The sequence below is a fragment of the Chionomys nivalis genome, chromosome 4, assembly GCF_950005125.1.
Source record: "Chionomys nivalis chromosome 4, mChiNiv1.1, whole genome shotgun sequence".
NCBI lineage: Eukaryota > Metazoa > Chordata > Mammalia > Rodentia > Cricetidae > Chionomys > Chionomys nivalis.
Window position 1 is genome coordinate 103,956,613 of NC_080089.1, and position 18,543 is coordinate 103,975,155.

At 50.6% G+C, this 18,543-nt stretch overlaps 1 protein-coding gene across 1 annotated transcript; it reads left to right on the plus strand.

The window, feature by feature from the left end:
* The first annotated feature begins 3,162 nt into the window (after positions 1-3,162).
* Positions 3,163-8,320, plus strand: Cish (cytokine inducible SH2 containing protein). Its single transcript, XM_057767849.1, has 3 exons — positions 3,163-3,477; positions 6,304-6,524; positions 6,748-8,320. The coding sequence occupies exons 1-3, from the start codon at positions 3,458-3,460 to the stop codon at positions 7,278-7,280; spliced, it is 774 nt and encodes a 257-aa protein (XP_057623832.1). The 5' UTR covers positions 3,163-3,457; the 3' UTR covers positions 7,281-8,320.
* Positions 8,321-18,543: the final 10,223 nt, after the last annotated feature.

The following is an 18,543-nucleotide window of genomic DNA, read 5'->3' on the forward strand; positions in this document are numbered from 1 at the left end:
TGAAGTATATAAAGTAAGTAGTCTAATAAAAAAATGCCCTTTCTGTGCTAGTGTGATGGCTCAGTGGGTAAGTGTGTACTTCTTACATAAGCCCAGACTTAGGTTCAATCCCTAGGACCTATGCAAAGATGTAAGGAGAGAATAGACTCCACAAAGTTGCCTTCTAACCTTTACACTCACCGTGTGGCATGTTTACCTATGTGCGTGTGTGTGCACACACACACATATGAACACTAATAAAATCTAAATGTAAATGTCTATGATTACATAAACACGGATTTCCCATATCAATCATAAACGGAGGTTTTCCAGCTGTTCATTTAACCCAGGTAAATCAGACTATGTAGCTTCTTCTCGATGCTTGTGCTGCTACAGCCGCCCGGAACCATGTCCCGTTCACACTGATAGAAAGATTCAAAACATAGGATGGGTGTGGGCAGGTTGGCTTCATAGCAACAGACTCTGCCACTTAGCCCTTTGTAATAGTTGTGGTCAAGGTAACAGAGACTGGGACCTTTGAAATAGCTTACAGTGACCAATAGACCATCAGTAAGTGCCTGGTGGAGGCCAGTCCCTGCTCCCCACCACAGCTGCCTTTTGATGAAAGGAAACCTTCATGGTGAGAGGATAGAAGCAGATATTGAGGGACTATTGATGTGTATTCTTGTGATCCATATTGTGATTTTTCTGGGAGGGGGGGAAGACAAAAGTGTCCTGCAGCGACCGGAATCCATACAGTGCTTGGGGCAGAATACACTAGAAAGAACGATCTCTGGCTATTTGGCTAGTGAAGTCTTAAGAAGGCGCGCCACTAGATGGCAGTGTGGGCCCAGAAGTCAGGGAGGGGTCCGGTCAAGGGGCACAGTCGGACTCGAGAGGTAATAAGGAAATGGCCAAAGTTACTCGCAAAGCTTGAATGAAACAAGTAGGTGGGCAGTTTGTCGTTCGGCCCCGCCACGGTTCCCAGCACACAAGTGGATACATAACACTGTCAAATCCACAAAAGACTATTGGGGAGCCAAACCGCTTGGGGTTTCTAACCCCTGACCTCTATAGGAGATGCTTTCTAGAGGATAGCCAGGTGCTCTGATACAGACTAGAGTGAGGACAGAGAAGGATGCCAAGGAGTTTGCAGGCTACCTTGACCTAGAAGAGAAGTCTGTGGAAGGTTGTAGGGCTTTGGTTGCAACCCACTACTTGGTAGTCATACGACCAAAGGCACACTGTAGCCTGTGCCTTGGCTTCCTCACATAAAAGATGGCATTATCTTGGTAGTTGTGACTGCAGAATAAACCTGGAATTTGCTGAGTGTCTAGCACACGGTGCGTGTTCAGTAGTCACAGTGAACAGGCAGGGACACCGTCTTAGGGTAGAGCACTTGAAATGTACATCAAAAAGATCCAAGTTCAAAATCACAGTTCTGGGGGCCAGTGAAACAGACCAGCACATCAAGATGATTGCCACCAAGCCTGACAACCTTAGTTTGAACCCTGAGACTCACATGGCTGTGTCCTCTGACTTCACGTGAGTGCCATGGCACTTGAAAACATGAACACACACACACCACATTTTGAAAAGGAAAATTACAGCTTGGTTGCATGACACCTTTGAAATCCCCTTATCTTCATAGCAATGTGGCAATAGATAGCTCCTATTGAAGAGTTAGCAGCCATCCAGGGAGGGATTACCTGCTCTCTAGATACCCCAGCTCCACGCCCACTATATTCCAAGAAACTGGCTTCTTTCTCTGGGAGCCCTGATTGGGTTAACCTGAAGCCTAGCTTCCCCTTCAAGGCAGATACAGAGAATTGGGTCCCTTGGAGTCATTTCTGATCCTCACTAAGTACTCTTCCCTTTCACAGAGTTTTATCTTCAGCTCCCTATCTTGGGTGGGGCACCCAGAGCCTTATCTGTGCTGGGGAAAACCCAGACATTATTATTCAAGATTCTACACACTACCAGAAACCTGTCATCCCTGCCAAAGATCTTGTAGCCACCCTTTCTGAGGAAGCTGGGTGGAGTGACTTGTGTGGAGGGAAGAGACAAACGTACTGGACTGTGATGGGTGTAGAAGTAGTGGATGCTACTGGTTCTCCAGATCTCATCTCCCCATATCCCGGACCAAGGTTTGGGAGGAGGTTCTCAATAGACCCTACAGTCCTTTAATATGCTCCTTGGTAAACTGGACATGATGGCTTAGCCTGTAATTCCACAATGGAAGCCTGTACTCGGAAGTTTGGGGATAGCCTGGTCTACCTACTGAGTTCCAGGCCAGTCTGGATCTTTTTTTTTTTCTTTTCTCTCTCTCTCTCTCTCTCTCTCTCTCTCTCTCTCTCTCTCTCTCTCTCTCTCTCTCTCTCTCTTAAAATTCTCCCTAGTGAGTTATTGGGAATAAAACATAGCAAGTTCTCTTGTTTTACAAGAGAGCAGTGTCACTGTTCTGTCCCCTACCTCTTTGATCCTATCCCCAAACTATCTTTGTTTGACTCTGTTCTCACAGCATTTGGTTGTGCCTCACTAAGCCATAGACTGGAGCTATCTGGGAGCTGATTGTCTCCGTTTACCTCTCAGGGAGATAATTTCCGTGACTGGAGGTCCACTCAGAGATCAGGCACGGGTGGGACGGACTCATTTGATACAAAAGATTAACCTGAATCCTTTTAGGCCCCCTTATGCACTCCGCGCCTCTCCCTAAGTCTCCAGATCTCACATCACGCCACCTACCTCCCGGCAACTCCACATACAGTGTCCTGCTGTGAGCGAGACCCCATAGGGAGTCCTAATACAACGTCCGATCAGCTAGGAACGGCTAGCTAGGAGGACCGGCCCAGACCCTGCCCCGCGCTGTAGTTCCACGGGGAGATAAGCGCACCCATCCTCAAAGAAGCAGAGGAAACGAAGGCAATCTGGCTTCGAGTTGCCAGAGTCGCACCCTTCTTCTTTCTAACTTGCCCCCAAACCAGTCTTCTCTCTACCGGTCTCTAGGTCCCGCCTCACTCAATTACGTCAGTCCAAGGTCGACGCACTTCAATTGGTCCGCCCAGCTGCTCAGCTCCACCTCCAGCTCTGCTATTGGTCAAGTCATGGGGCTCCCGCCCAGTTTTCCTGGAAAGTTCTTGGAAATCTGTCAAAGGTATTTCCTTTCGCGGTCCAAAGCCTTAGAAGCCAGCGCCCCTGTTCCCCTCCCGGCCACCGCAAAACCTGCGGTTCTAGGAAGATGCGGCTTCCGGGAAGGGCTGGGACACAGCGGACAAAAGATTAGGAGGCGCCTGGCCCCGCCCCGCCCTCCCAGCCCGTCCCCCTCGTCCCTCCAGCCTGCTAGCTCCAGAATCTTTCAGTCCGTGCTCGTCGCCCGTGCGCCCCGGGACCTTGACCTTCGCGCCCTCGACACCCACTGGCTCCCTTCTGCTTCCGTCCTGCCGAGCCCCGACTCTCGAGCCGCCGTTGCCTCTGGGACATGGTCCTTTGCGTACAAGGGTAAGCGCAGCTTCTCTCCCTGCCCATGCCCCGTGCGGGAAGCGCAGGAGATCACAGGCCTCCAGCTAGCTGCAGGATTTGGGAGGGCTTGACCGGCTGGAGGTGATGAAGTACGAGAGGACCTCGAGTGCTACGCCTAGGATCCCCCCCCACACACACACACACACACTTAGTAGTATGGATAGGGAAACGGGGCCGGCGAGCGGTGGGAGGAGCCCCCATTTCTGAGATCTCACGGGCAACAACTGTAAGAGGTCCTCCGGAATGGAGTTTACCAGTCTAGACCTTTTTTTAACCCGGAGTTTACCTAGCCTTCCGGTTTCCTACCTATCAGCCCTAAGATCCCTCTGTGTTCAGGTGTCCATTGCTCTGTTCTAGGTTAGTGTTTAGGCTCTTGGGGAAACCAGCCTGTCTTTGACTCTCCAAGGCTAATAACCAACACCGTTAGGAGCACCCCACACACCTCTTTTTAGCCCAGATATCGAGGTTTCAGTGTGACAAAGACTTTCGCCTGCCTTCTCCAAGGTTTCCCAAAGGCAGGGAATATGGGACTGTACTGGCAGTGGGATTTTGATAAGACAAAGTCTTGGCCTCAGCTGAGAGGTCTTGGCACACCTGTTTACTGTTTCAGGGTCCCCTTAGGTCATCTATCAGTCAGGAATTCAGGAATCACTAGGAGAGGAAATACATATGCATGTGTATTACAAAGTCAGGGAGAGCTGGGTGGTGGTCTGGTGGCGGTTTTTTAACTGGCGTGGGTATGGTGCCAAGTGAGGGAGAGTGGAAGGTGGGGCCGGGCTGAAGAGCCCTTGCTCTAAGCAGTCCTGGGTCTCCAGGAGAGACATGGAGGTGGACTTTCCTACCATGTTTCTTCATTCTTTGACCTGAAGTTTGGACTCCCCAGCAGACCCACACCCTGTCTTCCTTCTTGGATGGCCCCCTCCTCCATTCTTGGTCCCCACAGCCTCTTTGACTTTGCCTTCACTGAAGACCCCTGGGAACCTCAGGGGCAGTGTTGAGTATTAGGGAAACAACATCTTTAACAGATTTTGTGTGTGTATCCCACCTCCTTGGGCTTGGTTCATCTCACTGGCATGTGTCCTCAGGCAGACTTAATGGCTAGATTCCAAGACATGCACACACAGGTTCTTGGAACACACCAGTCCTTGGCCCCACCATGATGACACAGTGGTAGACACTCCCATGCCTAGATATATAGTCTCTCCCCAGCCACCTGCAGGGAGGAACAGTCATTCTACACCTAGACATGATATTAAGCCCAGAACTGCCTACTACATACACATGTGGGACTGTGCAAGAGGCCTCACTACGTTGTCTGGCCATGCTTATCACAGAGCCTGTGGAATGACTGGCTAGCTGCCCACATTCTCTCAGATGGTACCTTGATCGGCTATGAGCCACAGCAGGCCGGTCACCTCAAAATTCTGCCTCTCGCTCCCTAAGTGGGACGCCAGAGCTCTCCCAGCACAGTCAGACTGATTGAGTGTGGAAAAACCCTTGGCAGGCAGAGCCAGTCACCCCTTCTCATGAGTGGTCACAGGACCATGACCTTCTAAACACCACTTACACTGTCAGGTTTGGCTTCTGTCCCTGCTGACTGCCACCAGCTCCTAACCACCCCTTGTTTACAAGCAATACCCGATACAGATGGCCTTCCCACAGCAAGTGTGGCAGAGCCTAGGGTTTCATTATCTCGAGGTCCTAAGATCCAACAGGGGCCTAGACACAGAACTGAGGCCTGGGCACATATCTTATTAGAAATAAGAGAAAGCCAACATTCCTTCCTCAGGAAGCAGAGCCCCTGGATCGCCACCCGGGTGGGCTTCCCTTGAATTTGAGTCATTTTAGTTCCCCTAACCCCAGCTCTCTAAATTGCCAAACCCCTCAGGGCAAATAGATGCTCATCTGGAAGGAGGGGAAATGACAGCCGAGACAAGAGCAAACTGTACACAAAACCACACAGCATAGCAGGGCTGACTTGACAGGGTGGAGTCTGGAATGTAGGTTGAGTGTTCTGTCCTTTGGTGGGTGCTCATATTTATGAGAGATGAGAGCCATCAGTGCCTTTAGAGGAGCAGAGTCCAAGATGGAAATCTGGCAGGTATGGGTAAAAGCTTGTTGAAGTCTTGAAGTCCTAGCCAGTGTGGACTAGGGTCCCCCCAACAGATACTTCCCTTGACAGGAAGCTACCGTGTAACCTTGCTTAGGCTTTCTCCTGTAATCTCGAGATTCCCTGAAGATCCCACCCTCCTTTGTCCTGTGACTCCGCGAGTTACAGTGGTATTTGACAGGCTACCTCAGTCAGAGCTCAACTGAGAGATAGCTTTTGCTTGGACAGAGCCCCCGTTCTTGTGGTAGGAAGGCTGAAAATGCTCATGGGGAGTGGCCTGTGATTTCGGTGATACCAGATGAGGGTTAGTTTGTATGCAGTAAATGCAGGAGAGTGGGGTCTAGGAAACCAGGGTTATGGGTCTGTATAGTTCAGTGGTGGAGCATGTGTAAGCCTCTGAGGTCAATTCCCAGTACCCCAAAAAACAAGAAGGAAAGACCTGTATACACGAGCTGGATGTGGTAGCGCACCCCTTTAATCCCAGCATTTGGGAGACAGAAGCAGGTGGATCTCTGTGAATGTGAAGGCATCCTGGTCTAAATAACAAGTTCCAGGCCAACCAGAGCTACATAGTGAGACCCTGTTCTTTGTTTTTTGTTTGTTTGTTTTAAATCTATATATTTGGGGGAAGCAATCAAAGGATTTTTTTAAATGAAGAATATGTGAGACCTCTGTCACCTCTCTGCCCACTTTAGATCTTGTCCTTTGCTGGCTGTGGAGAGAACTGGGCAGCGGCCTCTGTGGGCCCAGTCTCTGGAGCTGCCTGGGTCAGCCATGCAGCCCTTGCCCACTGGGGCATTCCCAGAGGAGGTGGCAGAGGAGACTCCTGTCCAGTCAGAGAGCGAACCAAAGGTGCTAGACCCTGAGGAGGACCTGCTGTGTATAGCCAAGACGTTCTCCTACCTTCGGGAATCTGGTAAGTCTCAGGGGAAAGACAGACCTTGTTCTGGGAAGTCTATGGAGGAACTATGCTCTTGGGATTTTGACTCTGATCTGGGAAGGCCCTGCCCCTAAGTCTGATGGGAGAACTACATCCCTGTCCAGGGAACCATGAAGGGACTCTCCATCTTGGCCTACCCTGGGTTGGTACCTTTAGGTAATTTCTGATCAGTCCCTTGGCCTCCTCTCTGCTTGTCTAGGATGGTATTGGGGTTCCATTACGGCCAGCGAGGCCCGGCAACACCTACAGAAGATGCCAGAGGGTACATTCCTAGTACGAGATAGTACCCACCCCAGCTACCTGTTCACGCTGTCCGTCAAAACTACCCGTGGGCCCACCAATGTACGCATCGAGTATGCTGATTCCAGCTTCCGACTGGACTCCAACTGCTTGTCCAGACCTCGAATCTTGGCCTTCCCAGATGTGGTCAGCCTTGTGCAGCACTATGTGGCCTCCTGTGCTGCTGACACCCGGAGTGACAGCCCCGATCCCGTTCCCACCCCAGCCCTGCCTGCGCCTAAACAAGATGCACCTGGTGACTCAACCCTACCCCTCCCCACGGCGACCGCTGTGCATCTAAAACTGGTGCAGCCCTTTGTGCGCAGGAGCAGTGCCCGCAGCTTACAACATCTGTGTCGCCTCGTCATCAACCGTCTAGTGGCCGACGTGGACTGCCTACCGCTGCCCCGGCGCATGGCCGACTACCTCCGACAGTACCCCTTCCAACTCTGATGGGGCCAGGCACCCTGCTCTGCCTCACATCATTATAGCCTGGAGGGGACACAAACCCCAGCTGGACTGGGTTCCTGCTGTCCCTTCTTCGGTCACCTTGGTGCCTGCATACATAGAGCTGGATCAGAAAGTGCCAGCAAGAACAAGGCAGGTGGAAGAGGGGTTGTCACACAACTCTGAGGTCAGTGCCTCCAGGTCCCATGTGGCTGTTTGTGGTGAGCCATGTGTCAGAGCAGAGAGAGACAGGCAGGACCTCATCTCACCCTGGAGGCTGGACCCAGGCCTCCATTCACTGGCGTGCCCTAACCACCTGAACTCTATATATTCTCCCAGCCCTGGTTTCTCCATCTGCTGGGTAGGGCAGGCCTCCTACCCATCTGGAGAGCAGCCAGTCTGTTTCTGGGAGAGAATCAGCCAGAGGAACTGAGGTTGATGGTGCCAGCCCCTCGTGGGGAAGTAGGCCAGGCTGGTGGGGAGGGGGCTACACAGTTAAACAGTATTTATTTATTTATTTTCCTTGTGAGATGGGGGTGGATTAGTGGCGTGAGCCATCCCATTTCTCTGCCCTAAGGCCTGAGTCAGCCAAAGATCCCCAGCCCTGGTTCTTCCCTGTGGAGACCCCCATCCGCAGACTTCTTGATGGGCCCAAAGTATTCCTGAATGCCCTGGCCCTGGCCACCTGCGTATGAATGTGCCCACTCCCTTTTTCCCCTAGCCTCTTTGGGAGGCTGAGTAACCAGACAAACGGAGCCAGAAACACAGAGCTCACACTCATCTCCTCTGGGACAATGCCATGGCTTCACGGAGCTGGCTTCTCTGTGGTGCAGCCCCTGCGGAGGGCACGCTCTGGGTCAGGAAGGGGATGCTGGCTAGGGCTGCTGCTGCAGCTCTCCTGTGTCTGCTTCCTGTCCAGGAGGTTGCCCGCATGTGAGAGAGGGAGAAATGCATACCTAACGAGACTTTATAAAACAATTATTATAGCACAAAAACCAGTTTGGTAGTTTCTCTTCCACTGATTTTTCTGTAACGATAATAAAATTATGCCTTCCATTTACAAAGCCTTCCGCGGGTCATCTGGTATAGCAGGTAGTTTGTCTCTTTCTTCCTGTTATCGCGATCCAGTTCCACATCAGGAAAAGCCGAAGCTTAGAACCTTACAGGACTGAGCGGTCTCTGCCCGGGGCCTAGGGGTGCAGGTAACAGGGAGCTGCCTTTCTTGTTCCCCTTGGGAAATGAGAGATAGGAGGCATGCCTTATAGGGTGCTATCCACTGCCCTGCTGGCTATGTGGGAAGTGGGTTGCAGAAGAGCTCCAAGCCCAAGAGGTACATGAAGAGGAAGTATCCATTCAGTGTGTAAGTGGGCACGGAGGGAGGGGGTAACTTGAGAAGGAGTCACAGAGCTCAGGCTGCCAGTCCTTGCAAGGAGAAAGCAGAGTGGAAACAAAGGCACGAGGTATGGATCCCCAACATGATGTCTGAGAGAGAGCGCCTCCCAGGCATGGGGCAGATCAGCTGACACAGATAGTGACCCATGAGCTGGTAGAGTCTGGTCTGGGGGAAGGGTGTCAGAATTCTTGCTCAGGCTGTTTGGGGTGAGAGGACCCTCTCCTCTGAGTCAAGATCTTGTACATCAGAAATATAATTAAGGTGGAGACGCTGTCCAGGGTTGGTGGTCTGACTTGGGAATACTTAGACTGCCGGGATTCTGCTACGCCTGATCTTTTCTCTGGTGTGTGAGGGCTCCCAGGAAAGCTCCTCTCAGCTATGCTCATGGCCCTTTAAGCCTTATTTTGGAAACAATTTGGGATGTGTTCTTAGTCCTGAGACCATTAGAAGTTGCAAATTACAGGAGGCCAGGAATGGTGGATTGTGAGCAGAAAGCTATGAGAAACAGCATCTTGATATCGAAGATGAAAAGGAAAAAACAATCAGGGAGGCCCAGGACTGAGGACAAGGAGACAGTCACGACAAAGAAGAGGAATGGCATTGTGGGGCCTGGGAAGATGGCTCAGAGGTCAAGAATGTTCGCTACTCTTTCAAAGGCCCGGAGCTTCCAGCTCCAGTGTGGCTGATGCTGTCTTCTGGCCTCTGTGCACCGATAGACACACCCAGAAACACACACATAAGAAATAATACTTTTTAAAGGAATAGACTAGAATTGGACTAGAATAAACAAGAGGTAGATAAAGGAGGGACGATATTTAAAAGCCGGGAGTAGTTCCCAAGTCCATCTCTTTGGTCTGACACCTTCTCCGTTGCTGGTGGGAGCTGATAAAACTTTTGCTGACTGTAGGGCTGACAGTGCACCTCTTCCAAGTGTCGCCATGGCCCTTGTAGCACCTTTTCTTCAACTTTGATCTCAACCTCTTTTTCATTCCCAAAATGTGTGAGGTAAACCCTGTTGCCCTCCACCCCCAGATCTGAGTCATCTAGTGGGAAAGTAGTGGGCACATGGGGGCCAGAGTTAGGCTTTCCATGTCTGGTGCTTCAACCTGGACATTCGGCTGCTATAACAAGAGGAAGCAGAGAAAACCCTATTCTTCCCACTAGGGACTGCCTAACAATGCCTGCCAGGTGCAAGTCTGCGTGAGGACTCTGTACTCCCTGAGAGTGGGGTCCAAATGCTACTCCGGATTCAAATACCAGGAGCAGGGGCTGGCTGAGGCCATGCAGAGAGTTCAGGACAGAACAACACTCACCGAACTGCGCCTCTACCCCCGCAGCTCTGTGAGACGAGACTAGGCAACCGGGTGGCAGCCTGGACAATGGTTTCTCTCCACCTGTCTCTGCCTTCTGAAAGCACTGGAGCCGTCCTGGCAATGGACCACGCCTGGCTCACCGCAAGCCAGAGTCTACCTCTTTCCTGAGAAGGGGCTGCCAGCGACTGACATTTCAGTCTTTATATGAGAGGAATAGCAATGCCTGCTTGGGCATAGGGACAGCAGAAAACATGTCATTGGACCCCAGACCCAAGTCAATGGCCCAAGCCTAACAGAAAGAGAAAAGCAGCTGGCCAGTGCGATCACCCCTGGATGGTCCTGGGTTACTCTAAAGGGCAACCCTGTTGGCACTAGCTAGGGGGGAAGGGTGAACCATGAGGTAGGCATGCTCGACCCTGCACAATATCCAAATAGTAACTCTTTATTGACTGGGTCCCTTCACATATGCTCTTTGGTTACTGAGCCAGCCTCCATCAAGGCCCCAGGGACAGAGCAGGGACCGTGACAGACGCGGCCTCCATCCTCATGGGGCTTGTCAGTAGTGCAAGAGAGGCTGTAAACAAGGAACAAATGGGCAAGTTTTGAGTGGGTGAAGAAAGACACGGCAGGAAGTGGGGGCGGAGAATGGCCTTAGGCATGGGGTCACCCACAGCAAAGGGGGCCTGGGTCATGTCTGAGTAGCACGGCAGTGAACCTGGCTACTAGAGTGAAGAGCAGGGGGCAAGGACTGTGCCAGATCCTGGGAACAATCAGTGCAATGGCTTTAAGGCAGAAACAAGTTTATAATCCAGGATGGAGTAGGAAGGACAAAGGGGCCATGACTGAATTTATTCTAACTGGCGGACCGCCTTGGGGTCTAGCAGGCTGTATTGAGCTCTGATGCTTGTTTCTAAAGGACTCTAGGGGAATGGCTCCGTGATGGCCAGTGAGACGGTTCACAGGGGATGCCATAGGAAACCAGAGGAGGCAAGGGTGGCAACTTTGGATGTGGCTCATTCCCCCCTCCCCGTTTTTTTTTTTTTTTTCCGTTTTTTTGAGACAGGGTTTCTCTGCAGCTTTGAAGCCTGTCCTGGAACTAGCTCTTGTAGACCACACTGGCCTCAAACTCACAGAGATCCGCCTACCTCTGCCTCTGCTGGGATTAAAGGCGTGCGCCACCACCGCCCGGCATCCCCATCAATCCTCATTCTAGCCCTGCACACTCTCAGAGGTTGTTCCTGTTTCCAGATGAAGGAGTACGGCTTAGAGCAGCGGTTCTCAACCCGTGAGTTCATCAGAACTAAGATCATCAGAAAACACAGATATTTACACTACGATTTGTAACAGTAGCTGATTACAGTTATAAAGTAGCAGCGAACATAATTATATGGTTGGGGGTCATCACGATGTGAGGAACTGTATGAAGGGTCGCAGCTTTAGGAAGGTTGGGAACTGCTACCTTAGAGAGAGATATGGCTAGCTCAGGGTCACAAGCCTTGACCCTAGACCTTATTCAAGTAACTACTACTCTACCCATCTCTGAAGACTCGCCTGCCAAAGCCTTGATCTCTGGGCTTGGCCGGAGGGGTGGGGGGCAGTGCTGGAGCTAGGCCCAGGAAGATTCTGCCCTGGCAGAGGAAGATGGGTTTGGAGAGCCAGCCTATGTGGAGTCCCTCTCTAGACTCAGTGCCTCTGGAATGGTTGGGGGCCGGTACCAAAGCCACCCAGGTATTTCTTGTCAGCAGATCTAACTCGCTAAGATGTTTCATTCAAGATTACTGAGTCACCCAGCATTCCCTTGGTCCCATGGGCCCCTGAACCTAAGTTCAGCATTTAACTTGCTGTCTGAGCAGATCCTGCTAGAATGGAGTTGAAGCCATGATCTTCACTTTTAGATGGAAACCCTCCTACCCTAGGTGTCTGCGGTGAAGTGAAGGGCCAGGGGTCTGGGGCCTGAAATCAAGTGCTATCCAGCGCCAAGGGTCTGCGTATCAGGCATCTGGTCGCTGAGGATTTCCTCCTTTACAAAGGAGCCTGGGCAGGCCAGAGCAGCCCTTTTCACAGCAACCTGTTAGACCAGTTTTAATCTGGAGCAGGCTGACACTTGGCCTCCCCACCCCTCTCTGGCTCAGTGGGGAAGTACAGCCAGCCAACTAGGGGGCACCCCAGTGGTCACTGCAGGGCAGCTGGATTGGGATCCGTGTCTGGGACATGAGCTAGAGGAGGTCCCTGGAGGGTTAATGCTGGCCAGACAGCAGACCAGAGGGTAAGTGGAGAGTGACTGGGCCTGACTTTGGGGAAAAGCCAAGCACATGGAAGCCGATACTAATCTCTGGGCAGGAGATGCTGCAGGCTGAGTGCAGAAGGAGGCCAAAAGCTGCCCGCTCAGTGGAAAGACAATGGTTTCCATGACCCAGGCCTGGTCAAAGCAAGCAGAGTCCAGGGCACAGCAAGTAGCCTCTGAAGGCTGGGAAGACTTAGGGCTACTACAAGCCCTCCAGAACTGTTCCACCCACACAGGAACTTATTGTCCCCAGAGATATCCCGATGGTATGGTTGAAGGGGGCATGGCATCTAACAAATGCTTTCCAGGGCCAGAGTCAGAACCTTGCTCTGGGGACTTTCCCCAGCCCTAGCACCAATAAACCAGACCAGATACTTCCTGTCACCATAGGTGGGCTCTTTCTACCTGAGATCCAGAGTTCAGTTCCAGCCTGTGTTAGGCCAAAGCTATGTTCTAAGTGCCTCTTGGCTCTCAGCCTCCCCCAAGAAGCACATCAGTGTGTGCATTCACGCGTGTGTGTGCGCGTGTGTGCTCGCGTGTGTGCTGACCTTTCCCCTTGGCCAACATTCCTTTGTTTTCTTCAGCTCCTTTCAGGGGACAATTTGGTAGGGAGAGCCACAGAAGAGAGAGGTCCTCGGAAAACATTTCCTCCAAGCTCAGACACATGAAGTCCTATCCAGGCGGAAATGGTTCCCGTGGTAGCCTGAAAAGATGGGGAGGGCCGGGCGGTGGTGGCGCACGCCTTTAATCCCAGCACTCGGGAGGCAGAGGCAGGCGGATCTCTGTGAGTTCGAGACCAGCCTGGTCTACAAGAGCTAGTTCCAGGACAGGCTCCAAAACCACAGAGAAACCCTGTCTCAAAAAACCAAAAAAAAAAAAAAAAAGATGGGGAGGGCGGGGGTCTGCAGGAAGAGACCTCCTGGGAGGGTGTACTGTTAACAATGGCACTTGGGTGTCTGCACCCCTGGGACCTTGCCATCATCAGTCTGGCATTGAGAGGGTAGTCTCAGCTTTAACAGGCGAAGCTGGGTGGCTCTTAACCAGGCTGTTTTTAATTTCATGAGATACACATTCTCATCACAGGCCAAAATTCTGGGTTTATTGTCTGTGGGATCCATTTGCTCTGTGACCTACCCAAAAGGTGCCCAGGCTGGGTCTGCATAGTCCTGTACCTTTTCACTTGGACTCGGCCAGTCAGTACCAGGGTTGAGAGATGTGGGCTTTGGGGACACCGGCACCCTCTTTCAAGCAACTTGATTGTCCCCAGTTTCTCTCCTGGGTCTCAGCCGTTTACCTGTGGAGGGCAGAGAAGGCACGGTGTGGGCAGCTCCGCCCCCACCCTGGGTGAGGTGTTTTCGCCAGAACCATAGCAGCTGTGGCTAGAGGCCTCTTCCCAGGAAGAGCAGAGCGCCTCTTCCAAGAACTCTGAGGAGGGCGGGCAGGAGGGTGCGCGGGGGAGTTAATTTTAAACCAAACAGCTTTCCACGCTTCTCAGGAACTGGTTGCTCAATGTGCTCGGGCAGGTCCCAGGCGAGTGGGCAGGCCCGGTGCCAGCTCAGAGGTGGAGTGGGTGGAAGACACCCAGAGGAGAGGCCCAACTGACCTTGAGGGAATTTGGACTGCCTCTGCACACCCATCAGGGCCTGTCTCTCCCTGACCCCAGTCAGCCACCCAACTTGCTGGGGGACTTAGAGGGGGGTGATTTACTCAGTTCCAAGAAGGCAAAGATACATTATAAAAAGATTCATAATGAAGGTGTCATGTTCTTTCCAGGCCCTTGAAAGTCCTGCTCCCATCCCCCTCACTGTTGAGAACTTGCCATACTGTCCCCTGGCCTGCCCCTCTCTGGAAGTTTTCTGATGAAGGCCTCCTCTGAGGGCCAATTTCTTGTGGAACAGAATGCTAGGGACCAGTTTAGTGGGATGTCAAATGGAGTATGGAAAACTGGAGGAAGTGATGGACCCCCCAGGAAATCATTTTCCTCTTTTGTAGGGAGAACTCCAAGGCCTGGGCACATGGCAGACCAGGAAATAGGGCGTTTCACTTCATTGACCTCCTAGGCCCAACCATAGTGTGTTTATCCCCTCCTGTCTGACAGTCTAGGGCCACCTCCCAATGTCTAGCTCATGAGGGTCTTCTCTGTCGAGAGTCATCTATCTCTTTCTGTTCTCCACTTCCAACTCTCCCTGTCCTCAGATTCTAGAAACCTAAGTAGGCTCTAAGAAAGAATGCCAGGCAAATGCTGCCAGGAGCTGTGGTTCCTGGAACCAGCAATGCAGAGACGGGACACTTCTTGGAACCTGACGGCCATTCAAGGGAAAGAAAGACTCAGAGGACATCCAGTGGCCTGGGGAGGAGACACTCTGTCAAAGTCAAAGCTTCAGCTTAGGTCCCCACCTCCAGGAAGCCCTCCTTGACTGAAGTTAGTCCCTTCAACTCTGTCATCATACTAAGGGCTCTCCCAGGGAGGGCTCAGGTCTGGTGTGGCGTCTAAGGTATCTAGTGTCCAACCTGGAGCACAGCAAACAACTAAAGATAGGCGTGGACAGCAGAAAAAGGGGGTGCATGTGCACAGGTAAAGGAGGGTGTCAGACATGAGCACACCACCAGGTCAGAGGAAAGAGGAATGTAAGGGAAAGGAGGCCTTCAAGGCGAGGTCAGCAATGCCAGGTCTTGCTGAGGAAGCCTCCAGGTCGGCGTTGGCCCGATCTTCAGATCCCTGCATCTTAGAGCAGGCCCAGCTTCAGGGTCAAGCCATCCAGGGCTCTCCTGGCATCTCTGGGCAGCCTTGAGCAAGCACCTACTTTCTGGTACCTCAGTTTTCAGTTGTGAACAGGGAACTAACTGCCTCTTCACTCACATCTACACATCGCTCTCCTTCCCCACCCCAGCACCAACCTGTAACGTACCCATGAGTATATTTCAGAGAAAACCGTGCCTCCCCTCCAGGGCTGGTCCTGGGATTGAAGGCCAGGGCAGGGGCTGGGCAGCTATGAGGTGGTGTATAAGGAAGAGATCCCCAAGCCCTTGTAGAAAGGCAGTGCGGGTGACCCAGGACACAGTTCCCCATTGCGTCCTCGCCTTGGAGCTGCTGGGTGCCTAGTGCAGCAGACAAAAGTGGGAGTTGCTGCATTCTCTGCCACTCGGAGCCCTGCTTCCTGTCCCTGGGCAGGCTGGCCATGGCCAGAGAGAGCTTGCTGTGGAGAACCTGACCTGAGGCCGACTCCATGTGGGTGACAAAGCTGCTGGGCTTGATAGGTGGTTCTAGAGCCAGATCACCATCAAGTCTGGACATCCTTGAAACTCAGTCTCCCCTCCTCCCCCAACTCCCCACCCCCACCCTGTAAAGTGAGGGCAGTGCCATCATCTGCCTTACGGAATCCCCGTAAGGCGTCCTAAATAAATTGTAAATCGGATCACTTCATTCTTCTCTGAGATCTACTCTCTGGGCCCCGTGCCACCTCTTCAGCTTCCCCTTCATCAGGAACCCAAGAGCACTTGCTCGTTTTCCCTTTGCAGCACGAAGGACTTGCACACACATCTCCCTCCTTCCCTCTGTACCACAGGCCCTGGCGTATGCTGTGCTCTGGGCAAAGGGACATGCAGCGGTCCTAATATACAAATCTAAATATTGAAAAATCATAAACTACAAACTGCTAATAAAAATGTGCTAGCCTCTTACTTAACAAACATGTTTGCATGGCAATAAAAATATTTATCAATGGACAGCTTTTATAGATCTGAAAGTCAAGCAATATCAAGGGTTTTTGAACTTTGTGATAATTATTCGTGTCTAGGTGTTCTCTGATAGGTCTGAGGTTTAAGTAAGGAAACAGAGATTTGCTTATCTCACAATGCGTTCTCTATTTACCCTGTAGTTGTTCTTGTTTTTATAATCATTTACAACATCAGTTATTACAAGATTTGCATGTAATTACCGTTTTTGACAGTGATAGTTTACAAGGTTAAAACAACATAGTATACTGGGCAATAGTGGCACACACCTTTAATCCCAGCACTCAGGAGGCAGAGGCAGACGGATCTCTGTGAATTCGGGCCAGCCTGGTCTACAGAGCTAGTTTCAGGACAGCCAGGGCTACACAGAAAAACACTGTCTCAAAAAAACAAAGCAAAATAAACAAATGGACAAGCAAACAACCCATAATATAACCAAATGGTATAAAAAAGTAAAGTCAGGTGGTGGTGGCACACATCTTTAATCCCAGCACTCAGGAGGCAGAGGCAGGCAGATCGCTCTGAGTTTAAAGCCAGCCTGATATACAGGAACTAATTCCAGGACAGACTCCAAAGCTACAGAGAAACCCTGTCTCAAAAAAACAAACAAACAAAAAAAGTTAGGTTAAATGAAAAATATAGGTGCTGGAGAGATGGCTCAGCAGTTAAGAGCACTGGCTGTTATTACAGGGGACCAGGGTTCAATTCCCAGCACTCACATGGCAGCTCACAACTGTCTGTAACTCCATCCAGTTCCAGGGGACCTGACACTTTCACACAGACATATACCAATGTACATGAAATAAAAATAAAAAAATTACTTTAAAAAAGGAAAAAGAAAAATACCAAAATTAAAAGTATTTTAAACGTAGGATCAATATTTATCTATCTATTTATGTGTTTGTTTGTTTGTTTAATTTAAACTTCTGATTCTCCTGCCCCCATCTCCCACATGTTGGGAGTATTATAGGCATGTGCCACCACGCATGGCTTTATACACTCCTGGGTATCAAACAGGCATACTTGACAAACATTCCACCAAGTGAGCTACATCCCTAACCCCAAAAAAGTAATTTTAAAAGAAACGGCATTGAGGCTGGGAAGATGATTCAGCAGTTAAGAGCACATTCTGGTCTTTAGAGGACCCAGGTTCAGTTCCCAGTATCCACATGTAGACTCAAAGCCACTTGGAACTCCAGTTCCAGGGATGCCCTCTTCTGGCCTCTGTGGAGCACGCATAGAGCCCACAGGTGCATGCAGGCACTCACACACACGCATAAATAGTTTTGCTTTTTTTTTAAAAAGGTTATTAGAAGTGAAGTAACAGTAACAGGTTGGGACAGTGACTCAGCAGGGAAAGTACCTAAGACTGCAGTTCCATGAGCTCAGAACCCACTGACGTGCCCACGGGGCAAAGTGACCTGCCTGTGAGTCCCGTCCGGTGTTAGGAGGTAGAGACAGGAGAGTCTCAGAGCCTCAACAAACAAGGCAGAGAAACCAATGAAGACCCCTGATGTTAGCCTCAGTGCCCCCACAGGCACAGGCATCCACCCACATGTGGATCCCCACGCACATGTAAAAACATGTGAAGTTAATAATTAGTTAGTTAAAAGGAAATAACTTGGGAGGCTGAGGCGAGAGGATTGCCATGAGTATAAATAAGGCCAGCCTGGGATATAGAGTGAGTTCCAGGAAGCCTGGCATACTGTTGCTATCTCAAAAAACAGCAATGGTAGCAACAAAAACTGAAGCAATAAGTTACATATTACATAATAATGTCAAATGATAGGATGTTTTAAAATTAAAATTTTGCTTTCTTATTTAATTTTCTTTTTTAGAGATTGAACCCAGGGTCTCCTATATGCCAGGCCAGTGCATTACCAGTGAGGCCCGCCTGAAGTTTTTATTAAGTTGTGTTATAAGTCCTGAAGTTTTTAATGTCGTGTTAAATGTTTTCATAGAAAAGAATCTTCTCAGAATGCAGTTCAAGCCCTCCATGACAGCTGCAGGGGAATTTTTTTTTTTTTTTTTTTTTTGGTCTTTTGAGACAGGGTTTCTCTGTAGCTTTGGTGCCTGTCCTGGAACTAGCTCTTGTAGACCAGGCTGGCCTCAAACTCCCAGAGATCCACCTACCTCTGCCTCCCGAGTCCTGGGATTAAAGGCGTGCGCCACCACCGCCCGGCTTGCAGGGGAGTTTCTGCTGCCTCAGAGCAGACCCTGCCTGTGTTTCCCTGGGGTTCAAACTGTTACCATGGGAGTAAATTATGGGATGTCTCACTGCACCAGGCACAGGGCATTGAGTCCCTGGTACTGGTAATGCCCTGCAATCTTTGTAAACCTATCAGAAATCTATTTTTATAAGTTTAGACTGTACTTCAAACGACAGGTTTCAGGCAGGTTAGGAGAGAATGGTAACCGAACAGATGTAATTTCCAACAAGTAATACCAGAATAATTTTGGGAAAAAATTCAATGTCCCCCTTACCATAAATTCTTAGACAGATCAAATATTTCAAAATTAAAGTGAAACAATGTTTAAAATGTC